The sequence below is a fragment of the Perna viridis genome, chromosome 1 (assembly GCF_037379345.1).
Source record: "Perna viridis isolate PV_CMFRI_1.1 ecotype Kerala chromosome 1, ASM3737934v1, whole genome shotgun sequence".
Classification (NCBI taxonomy): Eukaryota; Metazoa; Mollusca; class Bivalvia; order Mytilida; family Mytilidae; genus Perna; species Perna viridis.
Window position 1 is genome coordinate 50,222,406 of NC_142445.1, and position 16,513 is coordinate 50,238,918.

Sequence of the window (16,513 nt, forward strand, 5' to 3'; positions counted from 1 at the left end):
CATCGTTCAATATTTTTTTGTAATACAATACAACATGATTTCATTTACATTACATAATAAGACTAAATTATGCTAAAAAAAAGAATTATCATTTGGTTTGGTGCCATTGGCAACCGGAAAACAATCTCCCGATTATTTTGGAGTTTTTTTTAACTTCATATCTGATCTTTTCCAGACGGTAACAGCATACAATTTAATGGGGAAAAACATTCTACTTTTACCATGTGAAGTGCAATTCGACGAGTCTTTTTTCTCTCCCTTGCTTGCACAAAAACGAAATCTTGTATCATTTGAATGTCTCGCGTGATTGATATTTCATTTTAAATGAAAAAACTTTCTTTAGAAAAAGAAAATGTTTAGCGGACGCCGATAGAAACTACCTCAAATACCGTATCAATATACAGACATCATACCTAAATTTTCTACACCGCTTAACGGACGTGTATAATATGGTTTTGGATTTTAGGTACATTGTATTACAATGTATAATTATGATAAAAGTAGACATATTTAATAAATCTATCACGATTGCTAAGTGAAGGAACTAAAACTTCTTACTGGTCTTATTTTTTGTCTGCAGTAAATGTAGGTCATTTCCTTGAGTTTATTTTTCAAGTAAATTGTTAAAACTGGCGAATTTGGACAATGAATGCTCACAAGTAATTGGAGTTATTTTCATGCCAAAAAACAGTCATTCTATAAAAGTTTTTTAATGTCGTTTTGAACCACAATCAACCAAATACATTTTAAAGATACTATATACCAACCAAGGAAAATACTCTTCATTTATCCGTTCGTCCGTCCACACACAGTTTCTATATATCAGTATCAATTTTTCTAAAGGGGCCGAATGGCACTTGACGAAACTTGCACATAATGCCATTGTACACTTTCTATTCTACATTTCCATCTGAATGAATTTTTAGGTATCCATATGGTATCTGGGTAGGTGAGCAGATGTATGACCTTGATTTTTTAGGATTTGTAGTTAAAACGACCCACGGCTGATGTAACAGAGACAGACATCCAGAAAAGTCATGCAACGAAAAATCAAACTTCTACAAGTCGCCGCTCGGCCTATAATGATTGGAAAACCCATACTATAAAAACTAGCCGTTAAAGGCCACTTTGATGTCAATTATAGTGTTCCAGACTCAGTCTAGAAATGAGGATGGTACGCGATTCATAATAAAAACTACTGTCTATTGCCCTGTATTCCTGAATAGTTTGGACCACAACTTCGAATATTGATCAAGATATGCCATCAGAGTAAAAGCGCCAAAGTCAGAGTTTGTATACACTATAGAAACGTAAGTGCAGTGAAAAATAGGATTTTAAAAGAATTTTTTTTATTTTTGTTTTTTTGTTTTTTTGTTTTTTTTGTTTTTTGTTTTTTTTTCTTTTTGGTTTTTGTCTGGGAAAAGGGGGGATATAAGGCTGTTTTTTATACTTTTTAAAGAACTTTGCACATTTTTTACAAAACTCCCCCCCCCCAAAAAAAGGGGGGTCCAAACTCTGGAATCCCCCCTAAATCCACCAATGTTATCGAAGGTTCTTTTGGTGCTGGTGGTATCGACGATTACCGGTAGATTCACCTTAATGGGTACATCTACCGTCAAACCCGATTAGTATACCGACTAACTCGTTTACTCTATTAATTTACTTCCAAGGTGTTACCGGCCTGTGTGATGTCAGTTGTTCCTAAAAGCTTTAGTTTTTTGGTTGTCATAAACTTGGCTACATTTAGATTTGAGTTTTATGTTTCCTATTCTGTCTAAAGAAAACATCTTTGTTATGAAAGTTTTACACTATTTGCACTGGCGATTAGTATTGCATAAAAGTTTTAAAGCATCGACATAAAACATGGCCTCACGGTTTCTATTTTCACCTCGTTGTAAATTATGAAGTTTGCAATGGATTCATGGCAACCTGTTAATTTCGTTTATATTCAAAATATAATAGGAGTAATTAGCCAGTCTTAGAAAAACAAATGAAGTTGGAAGCTAGACGCCATTAATTGAAGCTTTGTAAACCCTGTTGGGCTGTAGACGCCTGTAAGTGATTTTAGTCTTCAGGGTATTGCAAAGACCTATTGTCTGATGAAGCTAATCACGTGTTCCACTACAGAATGTCGACAACATCATGAAAGATAAGTAAATATCTTTAAAGTCTGGAGTATCTGCTTAACGTTTAAAATTCCAACAATAATCGCAAATCAATTTCACTCCGAGAAAAGTAATTTAACTGAAAATGCAATCGCCATTTCTCGGCCAAACTCAGGATCTTGAGCATTGCCGGAATAGGCTAAGGATGTACCGATTGCTGAAAATGAAGCATTTTGACTATCTGTTTCTTTATTTGCTGCAAAGAAAGCAACTAGGTGGTCATCGTTGTTTTGTATAAATACGATGTCGTGATAACAGACATTTAGAGATTTGTGTTTCCGTTGCCGACTAACGGTGAACAGATAAGGATATTTCTTAATGATTGGTGAAAACTTTACACACTGTTTCTTCCTTCCTCAACAATATATATCCAAACAATACTACTACACAAATAGTTAGTGCTTTTTAATGAAGTAATTACAAAAAAAAAACTGTGTCAGTGGAGACGATTTTTGATAGAAATAAAAAATCAAAAACAGCAAACAAAACGTCAGAAGGGAAATTACTCCATGGCTCAACAGATTAACACAAACAAAAATTTGACCACTGATATATCTCATCATTCTGTACACTTTGACCTTATGCCAAAATTTTGCTAAACCTATAGGTTTTTAAGATATATGTTAAAAACTGCTGTCTGACCCCTATGTTCTGTTTTCAGTAACGGTAACCATGCTTGTCGACGGATCAAAAATCCCCTCAAAAAATTGAAATTGCGCGTCATGTGTTATTTCCTGAATGAAATAGAGGAACTTATAATTAAAAAGAAACAAAATTTTACTGCGTGGGCTATCTTTTTTTTAAAGATAGTACTTGTTTAAAGTAATATCATTAAAAAAGCGAAAAACGTCCAAGAAAGGCAATAACTTCTACATGACTCCTCACATTTTCACCAAAATTTGATTACAGATAGATCTTATTATGAAAAACGCTTTTACTCTGTCAAAATTGTGTTAAACCTAACGGTTGTGGAGATATACCGATAAATCCAGACCCCTATGTTCTATTTAGTAACGGCGGCCATATTTGTGGACGGATCAAAATCCCCACATCAATTCTGTGCAGAATACCCGGCAGAACATTCATATGAAGTTTGATTCTTAATTGTATTTATGTCACAGGCGAAGATTTTAAAAAAAAAACGAAAAATGTCCAAAAAGGGCAATAACTCCAACATGGCTCAACAGATAAACACGAAAATTTGACCACTGATAGTCCCCATACCGTCATAATTAAGCTCAACTTAACGGGTTTGTAGACACTGTCTGACCCCTGTGTTCTATTTTAGTGACGGTGGTCATGTTTTTCGACGAGTAAAAATTCCCCACATCTGTTCTAATCAGAATACCCTAAAAACTCGTACCAAATTTGGTTCTAATTGGACCAGTAGTGAAAGAGAAAAAATGTTTTGAAAAATTGTTAACGACACGACGGACGCCACCTCACATTGTCCTTCGATCCGGGTGAGCTAAAAACGAAAACTCAACTTACTTGGACTAAAATCCACTTTAAATTAGTTTTTTAGTGTAGCCAAACTAAACTTTAACGAATATGCTATAAATGCGTGGCAGTTCCACTCAAAATGTTGATGTAATTTAAGAAATTAATTTATTTCTTTCTCCCATCACGGTAAATGGTTGGTTGTAATTTTTATATATCGGAATTGGTGACTATAATAATTATCAAATAAACAGATGACACCGAAGTGTATATAATCATTGGCCGAAATTATTGTTCTTTTTAAAAGTTAAAAATCAACTAAAAATAAAACAATCATAAATCAGACTCGAAATATAGTCATGAAAAGTCTTTAACTGATCACTGTTAGTCCACAGAAAAAAATCCCTAAGAGTCTGTAACCATTCCTTGTCGTGACTCCATTAGTCATATTAGTCTGTTTGACGGCAACATCCACTGATCGTGATTGAATTCTCGACATCAATGACTTTTGGGTTTGATCAAAACCAGTCTAAGAAAGATAAACAAGATAACCACTGTTCTGAGCAGGTCTTATTTCGAAGCATTTAACAGGGTATAACTGTATAAGAAAATTATAAGAAGCTATATTAGCGAAATAACAAGTAAAATTATAAATGAACAAAGGGCGGATTCAATCAAAAAATGATTACTTAAAAAACACATCTCATGGAATGTCATCATCCTTCTGTTACATAATTTCACAGCCAAAGCAGTTCATCTCTTGATAGTCCGGGGCATACACTCGGCAATCTAACCCATACACATAATAATTCAAAGGTTTGTTCTGCTGCTGAGAGATATATTGAGTCACCGGAACCACTTCGATCCTATGTCTCTGGAATAAAAAAAAATAATCGTTCAATGACTAGTGGTAATAAAATTGATTGATAGTTTATAGTTTATGTCCAATTGCAGATATTTTATGGATTTTGATTATTCGTGTTGATCCTACTTTTTGCAAGCTCGATACACTAGTTTCTTTAATGTGCTAGCACATGGAAGCAACACGCTGCAGGGTGGAATAACATCCCACTTTGATAAGTCTGACTGAATTAATAAATAAAAATAAAAGACGAGAAGTAGTATTTTCTGTCCAGAGGTTAGCTTAGGCATAGGTATAAGCATATTTTTCAGAGAGCCCATCCCCAATCTCTCGTGTTCAAGCTTGTTTTATATGGTTGTGAAGCATATTGTTCGGTAAGCCCTACCCAATCTTCCGGGCTTGTTTGTTTTTGTCTTGGTTGTGGTCAAAAATGTCCTAAGTAGTCCGGTTAATTCAGTTTTATGTTTTAACTATCAAGAAACATAAAACCGGAGAGATATCTAACAAGAATCAACACAAATATACTTTTTATGCACAATACTTGTTCAAGAACCCAATTAAATCGGAAGTGGATATTCACGGGCAGTTCAGGAGGTAGACCAAGGGTAAGAGACAGAACTCTTGAAATCAGTGATATGTTTGTATCATATGCAATTTCACCCAAGTCTATCAAGCTTTCATTTTAAACAGAGTGAAATCAGTCCAAGTTACTTTTATGCTTACAAACATTCCAATGATTTTTAAGAGTTGTGTCCCTTACCCTTGGTCTACCTCCTTAAACAAAATGTAAAGAGACGACAAACATAAACGGAAAACTACCAACATTAAAAATGCACAAAAAAATAGCATCCCTATAGTAATATATGGTTAGTATAGAGCATTATATTTTAAATTTATTGTATATATCGCGTTAAAAAGGCAAGTGTATTGTAATCCTCAAAAGGCTGGCCGCTAAAAAGTGAATGTCTTAAAAATGTTCATACATATATATAGCCTAGCTGGCCGAGTGGTCCAAGGCGCTGGACTTTGTGCAGGTGGTGTTGCCATAGATGTCTACCAAATATCTCTTGAGATTGAATGAAAATTGTGGTTACCCATTACCAATATTTGTGACAATCCACAGTATATAAAGGTTACATAATAAAAAAAAACTTACCTGTGAGAGAATTTTTGAGTGTGGATATTGGGTTTTTTGCTCGGCAATCAGTCTAGCAGAGGCAGCAACTACACTTGGTTCATCACAGTGAGATATGGGTAGTAGCTAAAAGTAAGTAAAAACTGTTTTCTACGGTCAGTCAATTATTATAATTTCTCAACTTAAAAAAAATATTGATATTTAAACACGGTTTCCTTCTGTACCATTTTCAATTAGAATCTCTCACTTTAATTTCAGGAAGCATGCGATATCTTTCTCGAATTTAAGTCAAAGACAAAATCCAGACGAAAGGAACTCTAGTTAAAGAATTTGGTCAATTTTTTTCCATATACTAGAAATTTGAAAATAAATGTGTGCGCATGTCCTTTTGTTTGTGTTCTAAACGTGTGCGTACGTCTTTGTGTTTGTGTGCTAAAGGTGTGCGTACGTCCTGGTGTTTGTATGCTACAGGTGTACATACGTCATGGTGTTCGTGTGCTGAAGGTTTTCGTACGTCTTGGTGTTTGTGTGCTTTTGCGCTTCCAGTATTTTGTACAACAAATATCATCGTCGTTTCTTAAACATAATTGATGATAACCATCATACCATGGGGTGCTCGTCTTCAAACACAATGGTCCCTGGAACTTCACTGACTAACACCTGGGGCACATTATCCGTGCCAGCAACAAATTCAGTCTTATATGTTTTCCTTGGAGCAAGAAAAATATCACGTATGTATAAAAGTAAAGTAAACCCATTGTGAAAGAAAGAAAGAAAGAAAGAAAGCAGATACATCCGATACAAGTTTCCGCCACAGAGTATCTTCTCGGTTTAGACATGAAATTTTTCTCTGACCATTATCCAACAATTTATATGATTCCGAATGTTCACTACTTCTTAGTTTTGTTGTATTTTTTTATTGTTTTATTTTTTTGTTGTTGTTTTTTTTTAATTGTTTTTTTTCTGTTTTTTTCGTTTTTGTTTTTGTTTTGTTTTTTTTACTTTTGAATATATAACTTTTCTTACCACACGACTTGAAGTTTCAAGAACCATTTCACTTGTTTTAGGCCTTGGCATGCTGGGCAGGTTAATCGAGCAGACCCACTACACCGTTGGCACCTTAAAAATAGATAAATCTTACGTCATGTTAATAAGTTCCGGAGGACGGTCGCATGAAGTATTTTGGGGAGAAAAACGATTTTTATAAACAGTTAGTTATATATAGTTATGTGATTTATTTAGCTACTATAAACTGGTGTTGTACTCACATAGATATTTTACATAATGTTGTCATATATACACTCACGACTTTTTCCCACTACCGTTGCAAACATCGCATGTATTTTGCCCAGCTCGTAAATTGCCATGACTATCTTTAAATCTCATGTGCCGCCGTCCTTTTCCTTCACATATACCACAGTACAACTAAATAATAGAGAAGAAAGTGGAAATGCGGGATGAGGGAATTATCAAAGAGAGGGGGGGTTCTATGGGGTATGCCCCTCGGTTTGCCTACGTTCAGGAGGAACCCTAACCAAGGAAAACATATTCGAAAACGAGATGATACATCCTGCATATGGAAATAAAACACGTTATTATGGATTTATTATTAGTGTGTGCTTATTTGGTTGAACATACTTTGGAGATAATGAACAATTTTAAAGCTGCATTAGCTGTCATTTTCGTAAATTTTTGTTTCTGTTGAAATATGCCTTAACTTTGAATTACTTCTACTAAATTGAACCTTTACTGTATAATTTTATTTGATATCCACAAATAAAATGTATCAAGAACATGGAAATAGGTGTCGATACATTTATTGTCTTGCAAGACAAAAAATCGACCAAGATAAATTCGTATGCATGTAATTTCTGGTGACCTTAACCCACGCATGTCCTGTAAGGGTCGATTTTTAAAAAATAAAAAATCTGATTGCAAAGCGAAAGTCGTTAATCAACGGCAAGGAAGACCGACGGACCGTAAAAGAAAAAAGTTCGAATATAACGCAAGAATCCTTTACGTATTATATTTTTTTATCATTTATTTGAGAACTAATCAAGAAACAGATTAAATAAAATTTAAACGAGACACGTGCTTACCTGTGTATCCGTTATTGTTATTTTTTTCACCAACGTATTTTTAACCTAGGTGATTGTGTCATGTCGGCTATCTTCTGAAGTAATGGCGAAAAATAATTAGATCAGAGCTATGGATATTTTTTGATTAAAAAAACGTTCTTTTCACAATATTCTGTAGATATTATCGACATTTATTGCTTCAATTGCATTACTACAAACTTATTTCATAGATTCAGCAAAATCCAGTTTAATCAGAACTGAACAAATTTGGCAGCTAATGCAGCTTTAAACAATAAACCTCCAAATCAAGTCGACAACACAACCACGATTTGTATTATTTAACACCGTTTTCGTTTTTTCTTCTTTTTTTTTCAAGCTGAGCTTTAAAAAAAAATAAAGTATTTTTTTTATCAAGGGTGAATTTCGATTAATTATTTAAAGGTTTTTTTCTATTAAAACACAAACATTATTAACATCAAGATGTGCATAAAAAATATTAAAATAATGAAAAATTTCGGCAAAATGGGATTCGGATTTGGCAGATGAGAATCGGCAAACCAGGTCTAATTCTCATTTTTGACGCCTGCTTACCGTCCCTCTTCCTTCACAACCACTACATACATGAAATCCATGGCCCTGACATCTATGACATTCCTGAAATGAAAAATGTACATAAAAAGCACGAAAGAACCCTTATTTACATTCTGAAATATTTTACAACTGAAGGAACTATATGATTGAAATTAATTTGTTTTCTTATTGGAGACATGACACAAAAAATACATTTTTTAAACGTTTATATTTATAAAAACTATCGTATGTTTAAATACGGGTATAACAAACGTGTTCTCATGAGGTTAGCGCTAAATAAAGTCAGAATGATTTATTTGTGTTATCACGACGACCTAGTTAATATGCATAAATGAAAACCAGAAGTTACATCCACTTACTATATATGGGAGTGCTACGTCATTGGTTCTCAATCTCCATTTGGGTGCTTTGAAAATGTATACACGTGCCCGAAAAAATTAATAAATCTTCCAAAATATTTTGTATATATAATGCAGAGTGGGCACATGATCTGTGTATGAGTCTGATAATCGTGTTTAGAAAGTAAGAAGATTAAAGTTCTTATCGTTTTCTGTCAGCTTTTCATTTTCTTTAGGCATATATCCCCGCGTGGCGAAAACACAACTACTTTACACACTATTTTTAGTGAACAGGAGGGTGCAAATAAAATAGTGTATTATTCTTTCTTTGCCGCGGGGTTGTATCAATTAACAGGCCCGGTAGTCTTAATTATGGCGAAGGAAAGCGTGGGCGGCTTCTTTAATCTTTACATGGTTCGGCGCCTCGTGTCACAGATGTCGATGCAGGTGTATGACTTCGAAAATTGAAATATAATTGCATTTCATTTGACTTACGAATTTTAAAATAAAACTATTTACATGGAGAATTTTACACAATACACAATTCAAATAGGCGACCCTAGGTGAGTTTAAGGAAGCTTTTCCGGTACAAACAATGCATTTTTTTTACAGGTCAGTTAAAATACTTAATTTTAGCAAAAATGATTTAGAACACAAGGATGCTTCAGCAAGAAACTTTTATGGGTTATCAAATGAAATTATCAAAAACCAATAAAAAATGAACATGTTCGTATTATCCTATAGCTGTACTTTCGGGGTACTGATACACTTGTCAGGAGTAACGTTCCGTAAAAAAAGGGTGAAATCAACATTTTCATTGAAGATCGAGATCGGAACAGTTTAAATCTTACAATGTCAACTAATTTAATTTATGTAAAAAGTCCAATTAGAACATAATAAAATATTTCTATGTAATCTTCGAAAAGAAGTGGTGTCGTCTTTCTGTGGATCCTAGTCTTCACACATGTATAAGTTAAATATTTCTGTCATTGTTTATCATTTTCTTCTCGAAGTTGTTTAAATTGATACAACTGTAAGTATTTATTCGCAGACAAACCAAAAGTTTAAAAATTTTAAGATGACCCACGCATTTCAACCTCTCCATCTATGAATTGAGAACCAAATGACAGTCACGTGACCACATGGCTAATTAAAATTTATATGGCTCGGGTCATCATTGATTTCAAATCAATTTATCTTCAATTAAACGCCGTAAATGACTACAAGGGGCGTTTTTATGATATATATTAGGTGTAATAAATCAAATAAACCAAAAATTAAAAAAAAATATTGGTGTCATGTCTCCTTAAAACAATGTTGAATTACCCACTCGAATAAACGCTGTATTTGGAATTTCAATCGAACGAACTTCGTAGTCCCTAAAATTTTCACTTGCATACAGTGGAATGTCCCATGGGAATGGTGTTGGACCGTTCTGATGACTATCTACTGTTTGTCCTAGTAAATAAAATCATTGATACAACATACACCACTGTAAAAAAGGCTTCATCAACTAAAGTTCTTTTCATATATCTGTATACTAATTCTTGATTCTTACTTGTACATCAGCACTTGAAACAGTAATCAAAGAAACCAAGATTCGAGCAAGAATCAAAAGAATATATTCTAAGGATAAAGACTAGAAAGGGAAAATAGACACACAAAACAAAGAAAATGAAATAACCAAATTAATACGTACCAAAAAAAAAAAAAAAACAAACAAACAAACAAAAAACATATGTAAATGAGCAAACCAAACTCCATTAAAAACTGAGAGTATGAACCAAGTACACTGGTTTCAAGTTTGAGACGATGTTTTTTTTTTGTTTTTTATTAATTAATTAACTTTCAAAATAATTCTAATGTCATTTATATATACTGGTACTATTTAGACGTACCGTTTTGATATTTCATAAAGATAATTGTAATTTACCTCTATAAGCTTCGAAATCCCATTGAGGAGTTCTAGTTTCTGTAAATGTTTCAAGAATATACTGAAATAATAATCATTCTTCTAAATGTTATCTATAAACAGTTTTATTGTGCATTGAAGTTTATTGAATCTCCACGTTATTTGATACAATGATGATAATATGCTAAAACAATAAAGGAAAGATTAATATATGAACATATTAAGACTCCGAGGACCCAATTTTGTAGTAGTGAATTTTCTATTTAGTACATGAAACACTAGATGGTGAATAGAAATTTCAAGCATCAAAATGTGGAAACATCAAGGCAAATAATTTCGCATTATCATTTTAAATTCAGACTGTATTGCGACTGTAACTTGGAATCTAATTGTACGAAAAAAACGACATGAAATATTAATTAACATCTGTTCAGCATAATTTCATTCACCAAACATGTTAGAGTCAATATTACAATAACTCGTGAAGTCCGGTGGCAAAAAGTAACGTTTACCTGGTATGAGGTAGTGGAGTCCAGTTTTGTAAACGATGTTATATCATAGGTTGATTTCTTTCCCCAGCAGGACTGGTATTCTACGTGATTCAACAGAGCTTGTTTAGCAGTAGTCTCAGATATAACCGGCACACTGAAAGCATACATAAATTTAAACTGTGCTCGGCAAATATACAGTGAAAAGTCCTAGCACACTCAAACACTTATTATAGTATAATGATATTCAAGCAACCCATGAGATTGTCTGGCAAGCTATTTTTAGACTAGGTGTTCCCAACTTCTTTTGTTGTAGTAGTGAGTATAATCAGTTTCATGCTGAAGTATTGTGTGCCGCCCAATGTTATCTGTCATATATAAGTAACAGATAATAGTGTCTACAAAATAAGTCATACATATAAAATGATAAACAGACTTCCGATTTATTTTGTAGATTACACTCACATTTGCATTTCAGGTTCTTTGTAAGTAGTCTTATCTGGAATAGCTGAGGCATCCAGCGGTGGAGGGGGGATTGGGCCTATAAAGAGAAATCTTAAAATTCAACATCGAAAAAAAGAAGCACGATTAATCACTTAACAATGCGAAATATTCAATGCGTAGAATTTCTTTACATGTAAAAAACGGGAAAATCTCTGGCTTTCCAGCATAAATAAAACCGCTATCTTGGTTTATGTTGCTATGAAAAATGACCACAAAACACTTCAAAGATTAAATTACCATAATGCATCGAGTGGAATATTTTACCTGCACCAGAAAAGGACAATTCAGTAAATATGGCCAGAGACCTACCTCCGAGATTTGAGTATCCCTGGAAATCAACCAAATCTGCTGGGAGACCTGTCATGTCATTCTCTCCAACACCTTCCACGATAGCTGTTATCACATAAGATAAAATCAAACAATTTGAAAAGCTCAATTTTGTTTTTCCTTATCTTTTAAGTCAGGCATCAAGCTCCACGCAGCGACAGACGTTTGTTTCCTCTCTTACTAACCGCTGCAGACAGGCCTATCGAAATTCTCGGGCGTAATTCAAATCACACGTCGTTTGGCAATCGGATAGCGTCGCGTAAAATCATTCAATTCAAGATTCTTGCAAATTCTGAAAGGGCTGGCTGCAGTGTCTAGAGTGAATTTCGAACGTCAGACTATGTTCGGAGCTTGGTTAGGCAGAAGCAACCAAAATATTTTAAACATCACTTCCGGTTTTATAACACGGATTGTAAAAAAATAAAAAGGCTAAGACAGCGTCATGAATTATATACAACACATATTCGACATTTAAAGACGATATAAGTCAGTAAACAGTTGATTGAAAATCTACCGGTAATTGTATGCATATGCCATGATAGTTGTGAAATGATACATTGAAACACAAATAATTTACTAACGCAGTGTCTGTCTTTTTTCGTTTCAATCGTAAAAATGGTTGGAAGTCCTAACTATTTGAGAGTAATTTTTTATCTTACAAAATCATGCAAAGGACATTTATATCGTATTACCTGGGTCATTTTTGTCAACTGTGCGTAGTTCACCCACTTCACCTCCCGGTCTGAAGTATCAAATAATATAAATATACAAACAGAAGTTTTGAAGTACTTTTACCACCTTGTCAGCAGAAGACGATGACCTCTTGTGTTTTTGCACAACATGTGCTGTTTTTATCATTGTTTCGTGGATATTTACCCATATCGCTGTTCAGCTACTGGTATTAATACAAATATAAAGTTGTCATGTACTTCATATGGTTATATACCATACATCATTTTCATGATTTGAAATAAGTAGTGACAGAAGTCGTTTGTATGATTTGTAATTAAAATTCTTGCCTCATTTTCCTGCTCCTGCGATTGCGATTGATTCTAAGCCAGATTAGTGCTGCGGACGGCTAAGGATTTTTCGAACTTTAATGGACCTAGAGGGTATACGGCTATATCATATGTCAACGGAAAGATAACTCAATGTAGTTTTTGAATATCATTCTTTTCTAACTGAAAAGTGGTAGAGTTTTCCGCTGTTTTGTATTAATTAGAGAAGGGGTCAAAGATCAATCGACCCCAATACATTTGATCAGTGATTAAAGTGAAATCGTTCATTGTAGATATCGGAAAACAAGTAACATGTAAAGATCATATGTATAAAATTTCAAAAATGTAAAAAAAAAAGAACTTTTTCCGACAATAGTTGACTATTTAATCACAGAACAAATTAAAATGCCCCTAAAATTGGTTGCATTTTAGTGCATTTTCAATGATTAAGAGATAATAAGACACCGTAGAATATTACAATGTATATCTAAGTATTATTTACTGAATAACAAATAAAATAAACACAACGTTCTCGATTCGATCTGCAACATGGGCTTTGCAAAATCAGTTTGTAGTTGCAATAGGGGACGAATACCATTTTATTATGAATGTCCATCACTTGCAACAGAGAGAAAACTATATCAACAAGGAGCTTATAAAGCGTCCATGTATTTTAGACTTTAGTGCAATAATATCAACGAAAGATAAAAAAAAGTCTGATTTGTGTAAATTTATTAAAATTATAAACAAAAGGGTGAGTCCTCCTGACTAACTTCATCGATACGTACTGTAATGTGTCTAACTTGTCTGTAAATAGTTCTGTATAGCACGTATTGTATTTATATTATGTGTCTCTGTACCAAATATGTGGTTTATGAGAATAAAGATTATTATTGTTGTCTACAGGCACGAGACCGCAATTCATTGTCAAGTGCATTTCAATATACACATTTGAGCAGATTAAACAAATTCCACCGGCGCAAACTGAATAAAACTTCTCTGACCTAAAGATATGTACAAACAGGATTTTATATATAAATTGTAGAAAATTTTACCATCATTTTCTGAAATTAATACATATAATTCAGAGATGGGGTAAACATGACAAATGAACTGAGTTAAAAGTCCTAAATTTTAACCTTCTTCCACTGAACCAAATCACAGCTTTTAGTCAGAATTGATTAATGAAAAAAAATCCCATGTAATTTTAACCTATTTTCTACCAATTAGAGGCAAAACTTCAGCAAATAAGTTTCCAGTAAAAATATGAAAAAATGTGGAAGGTACCTACTACCAAAGTTGGAACTATACAACGAAACCAAGGGGAATTAATTGTGTTCTCGTACCTACACCTGTGTATCCCACGGTGTATTCAAACTGAATCAATAGGCATCTGTGTATCCCACGGTGCACCGTTAAACTAATCATTTATTGATAATCTATCTACAAGGTTGCCATATTATCTACGGTAACCATACATCTATCTATATTGCGTGAATATTTATGTACTATTTGTCAATTAAAACTGTGGCCAAATATCGCAAAACCATATCTCCTTTTGGAGGACTTAAAGTTATGTATGTATGTACCCCGTTTATCCGACTGGTACCAATCGTGAACCTTATCCTTATTTCTAATGTAGCCAAAATCAAAAGTTCGTTAATGCTTATGCATCTGTAATAAGGACAGAAAATTTCTTACCCAACTTGGTTCATGTTAAGTATTGCATCACTCCGATTTTATTTCCTGTTTACTAGAATTAGTAATCGTTCCGAATTATCATTTTTGATAGCAACGACTAAATATTGATTGCCCAAACAGGTAACTACTAAGGGAGTTTTTAACGTACAAGCCTCACACAGACCGGTTAGTAAGAACAGGTCGGTAAACAAGGTAAATATACCGTGACCGCCGCGACCATAGGTAGAATAATTACTTTAAATCGATCTTAGAATAATCAATGGGCTTTAAATATACGTACACACAGTGTTTGAATAATTGTGTCATCAAAAGTTAGTTAAAATAATCCTCATTAAGAAGTGTTCATAGTGGGAAAATAAATAAAATGTATAGTCTATTTGAGTTTTATAAATCTTCAACAAAATATGCTATCTTAAAAAAATCAGTCTTCTAAATAAACTTTTCTGCAGAAGATCTTTTTCTATAGTACATATGAATTCTGGGAAACATTTTCAGAATTTCATTTCAACCAACAACAAAAAATGTTTTCCATTTGGCATTTGGGCTGAAGTGATATACCTATTATTTTTTGTATACGTAAGAGTTATTTGAAAATTCGGGTACATATCTAAGTTGTGTGACACTATCACAAAACATATTTTTGCATTGAAATTACCTTTCTTTGTTATGCAGCCCGATCACAAGAACTTTTGTTCATATTAACACCAAATATTCAAATTTTTGCCCCCAACCTTCAACCATACAAAAGGTAAATTATGATATTTAATTAAAACTGTATTCAGCCTATTGAAAATTTCTTTGGTCTTTCTTTGAATATTTCGCAGTGTTCGTTTGTTCTATAGAAAAGCATATCCAGCTCAAATTGAATTTATGAAAAACGTTTTTTTTATAAAATTTATGAACGTTAAGTTAGATGATGAAACCAAAGCGTTACAGCACTGAATCAAAGAAGACTATTAATTTATGAAAATAATCTGTTTTAGTTTAACGGATCCAAGTTTTACTGGTTAAGTATTGCAGAAACTTTTAATCTTTACGCCAGAACAGTATCAATTTAAATGGTCCTTATGCTGTTATTACACACAATGTTGTCATACAAACTAGATGGGCTATTAAAATCGGAATATTATAGAGTATCAGTCCAACATAACTAATCAGAAGAAATTAAATGGAAATTATAGGTACAACAACGACCTGGACCAGAAATTCAGTTTCTGAAATGTACCGGTAAGCCGTTGGTGATTTGGTTTTAAGGTGATTCAAGACTGCCCCAAAATGTTCTTTCTTTTCCTGATGAAATCATAGAATTTTGTCGTATATACTGATTAGAATTTTAGTGCGTTAATTAATGTGCTATATTATCCATTTTGTTTATGCCTTATGACAAATATACTGTATGTACCCCTAGCTAAGGGTAAGGATATGGTTATATTTGTTTAATGTATATATATAACAATATCAATACTGTACAACAATATTTTTGATGGAGTCGAGGTAAAGAAGTTTCATTTATACTTGCGTGTATATTGTGTCAGTCGTTTGCGTCATCAAAGGACTAGTAAAGCCTTACCAAACATATTTGCTTTTATTTGTATTTTAAACATTGTTTTAAAAGGACGACCATAAGGAGATGGGCTTAGGAGATTTCTACGGGTTAAAATATTTACATTCACCAGGGGCGGATCCAGGATTTGAGTTTAAGGGGGGCGTTAATTGAATTAAATGCCGTGTAAAGCAAGGCAAAAAAATATTATGGGGTGAAACTTGTGGTGGCAATTTTTTTTATCGGTTTATGGTTCTTGGATCCGCGCCTGTTCACCATGTTACCGGTTAAAACATTTATGATGTTCAGCTGAGACTGATTTGAAATTATATCAATCTTCAAAATCAAAATACTTATTTTCAAAAAGGTCGGTGTGAAAATATTCATTCTAAAATTCTTCCAAGCTCGCCCAACCGTCGCCCCTTCCTTCA

The 16,513-nt window shown here is 33.5% G+C and overlaps 1 protein-coding gene across 5 annotated transcripts; it reads right to left on the reverse strand.

Moving 5' to 3' along the window:
- On the reverse strand, positions 1–14,720 carry LOC148629195 (protein SSUH2 homolog). 5 transcript variants are annotated; one of them, XM_088545915.1, is made up of 14 exons: positions 14,540–14,718; positions 12,533–12,582; positions 11,823–11,906; positions 11,475–11,550; positions 11,034–11,166; positions 10,543–10,603; positions 9,940–10,067; positions 8,272–8,334; positions 6,909–7,027; positions 6,629–6,721; positions 6,209–6,311; positions 5,624–5,728; positions 4,295–4,479; positions 1–4,134 (listed from the first exon to the last, which is right to left on the reverse strand). In XM_088545915.1, exons 1-13 carry the CDS (start codon positions 14,551–14,553, stop codon positions 4,333–4,335), a joined length of 1,176 nt encoding a protein of 391 aa, XP_088402041.1. In that variant the 5' UTR covers positions 14,554–14,718; the 3' UTR covers positions 1–4,134; positions 4,295–4,332. The 5 variants fall into 5 exon arrangements, 3 of the variants coding, with proteins under 3 accessions (XP_088402041.1, XP_088402031.1, XP_088402050.1); XM_088545905.1 differs by having other exon boundaries at positions 2,556–4,479; XR_015915304.1 differs by lacking the exon at positions 1–4,134 and having other exon boundaries at positions 4,459–4,479; positions 6,084–6,311; positions 14,540–14,719.
- Positions 14,721–16,513: the final 1,793 nt, after the last annotated feature.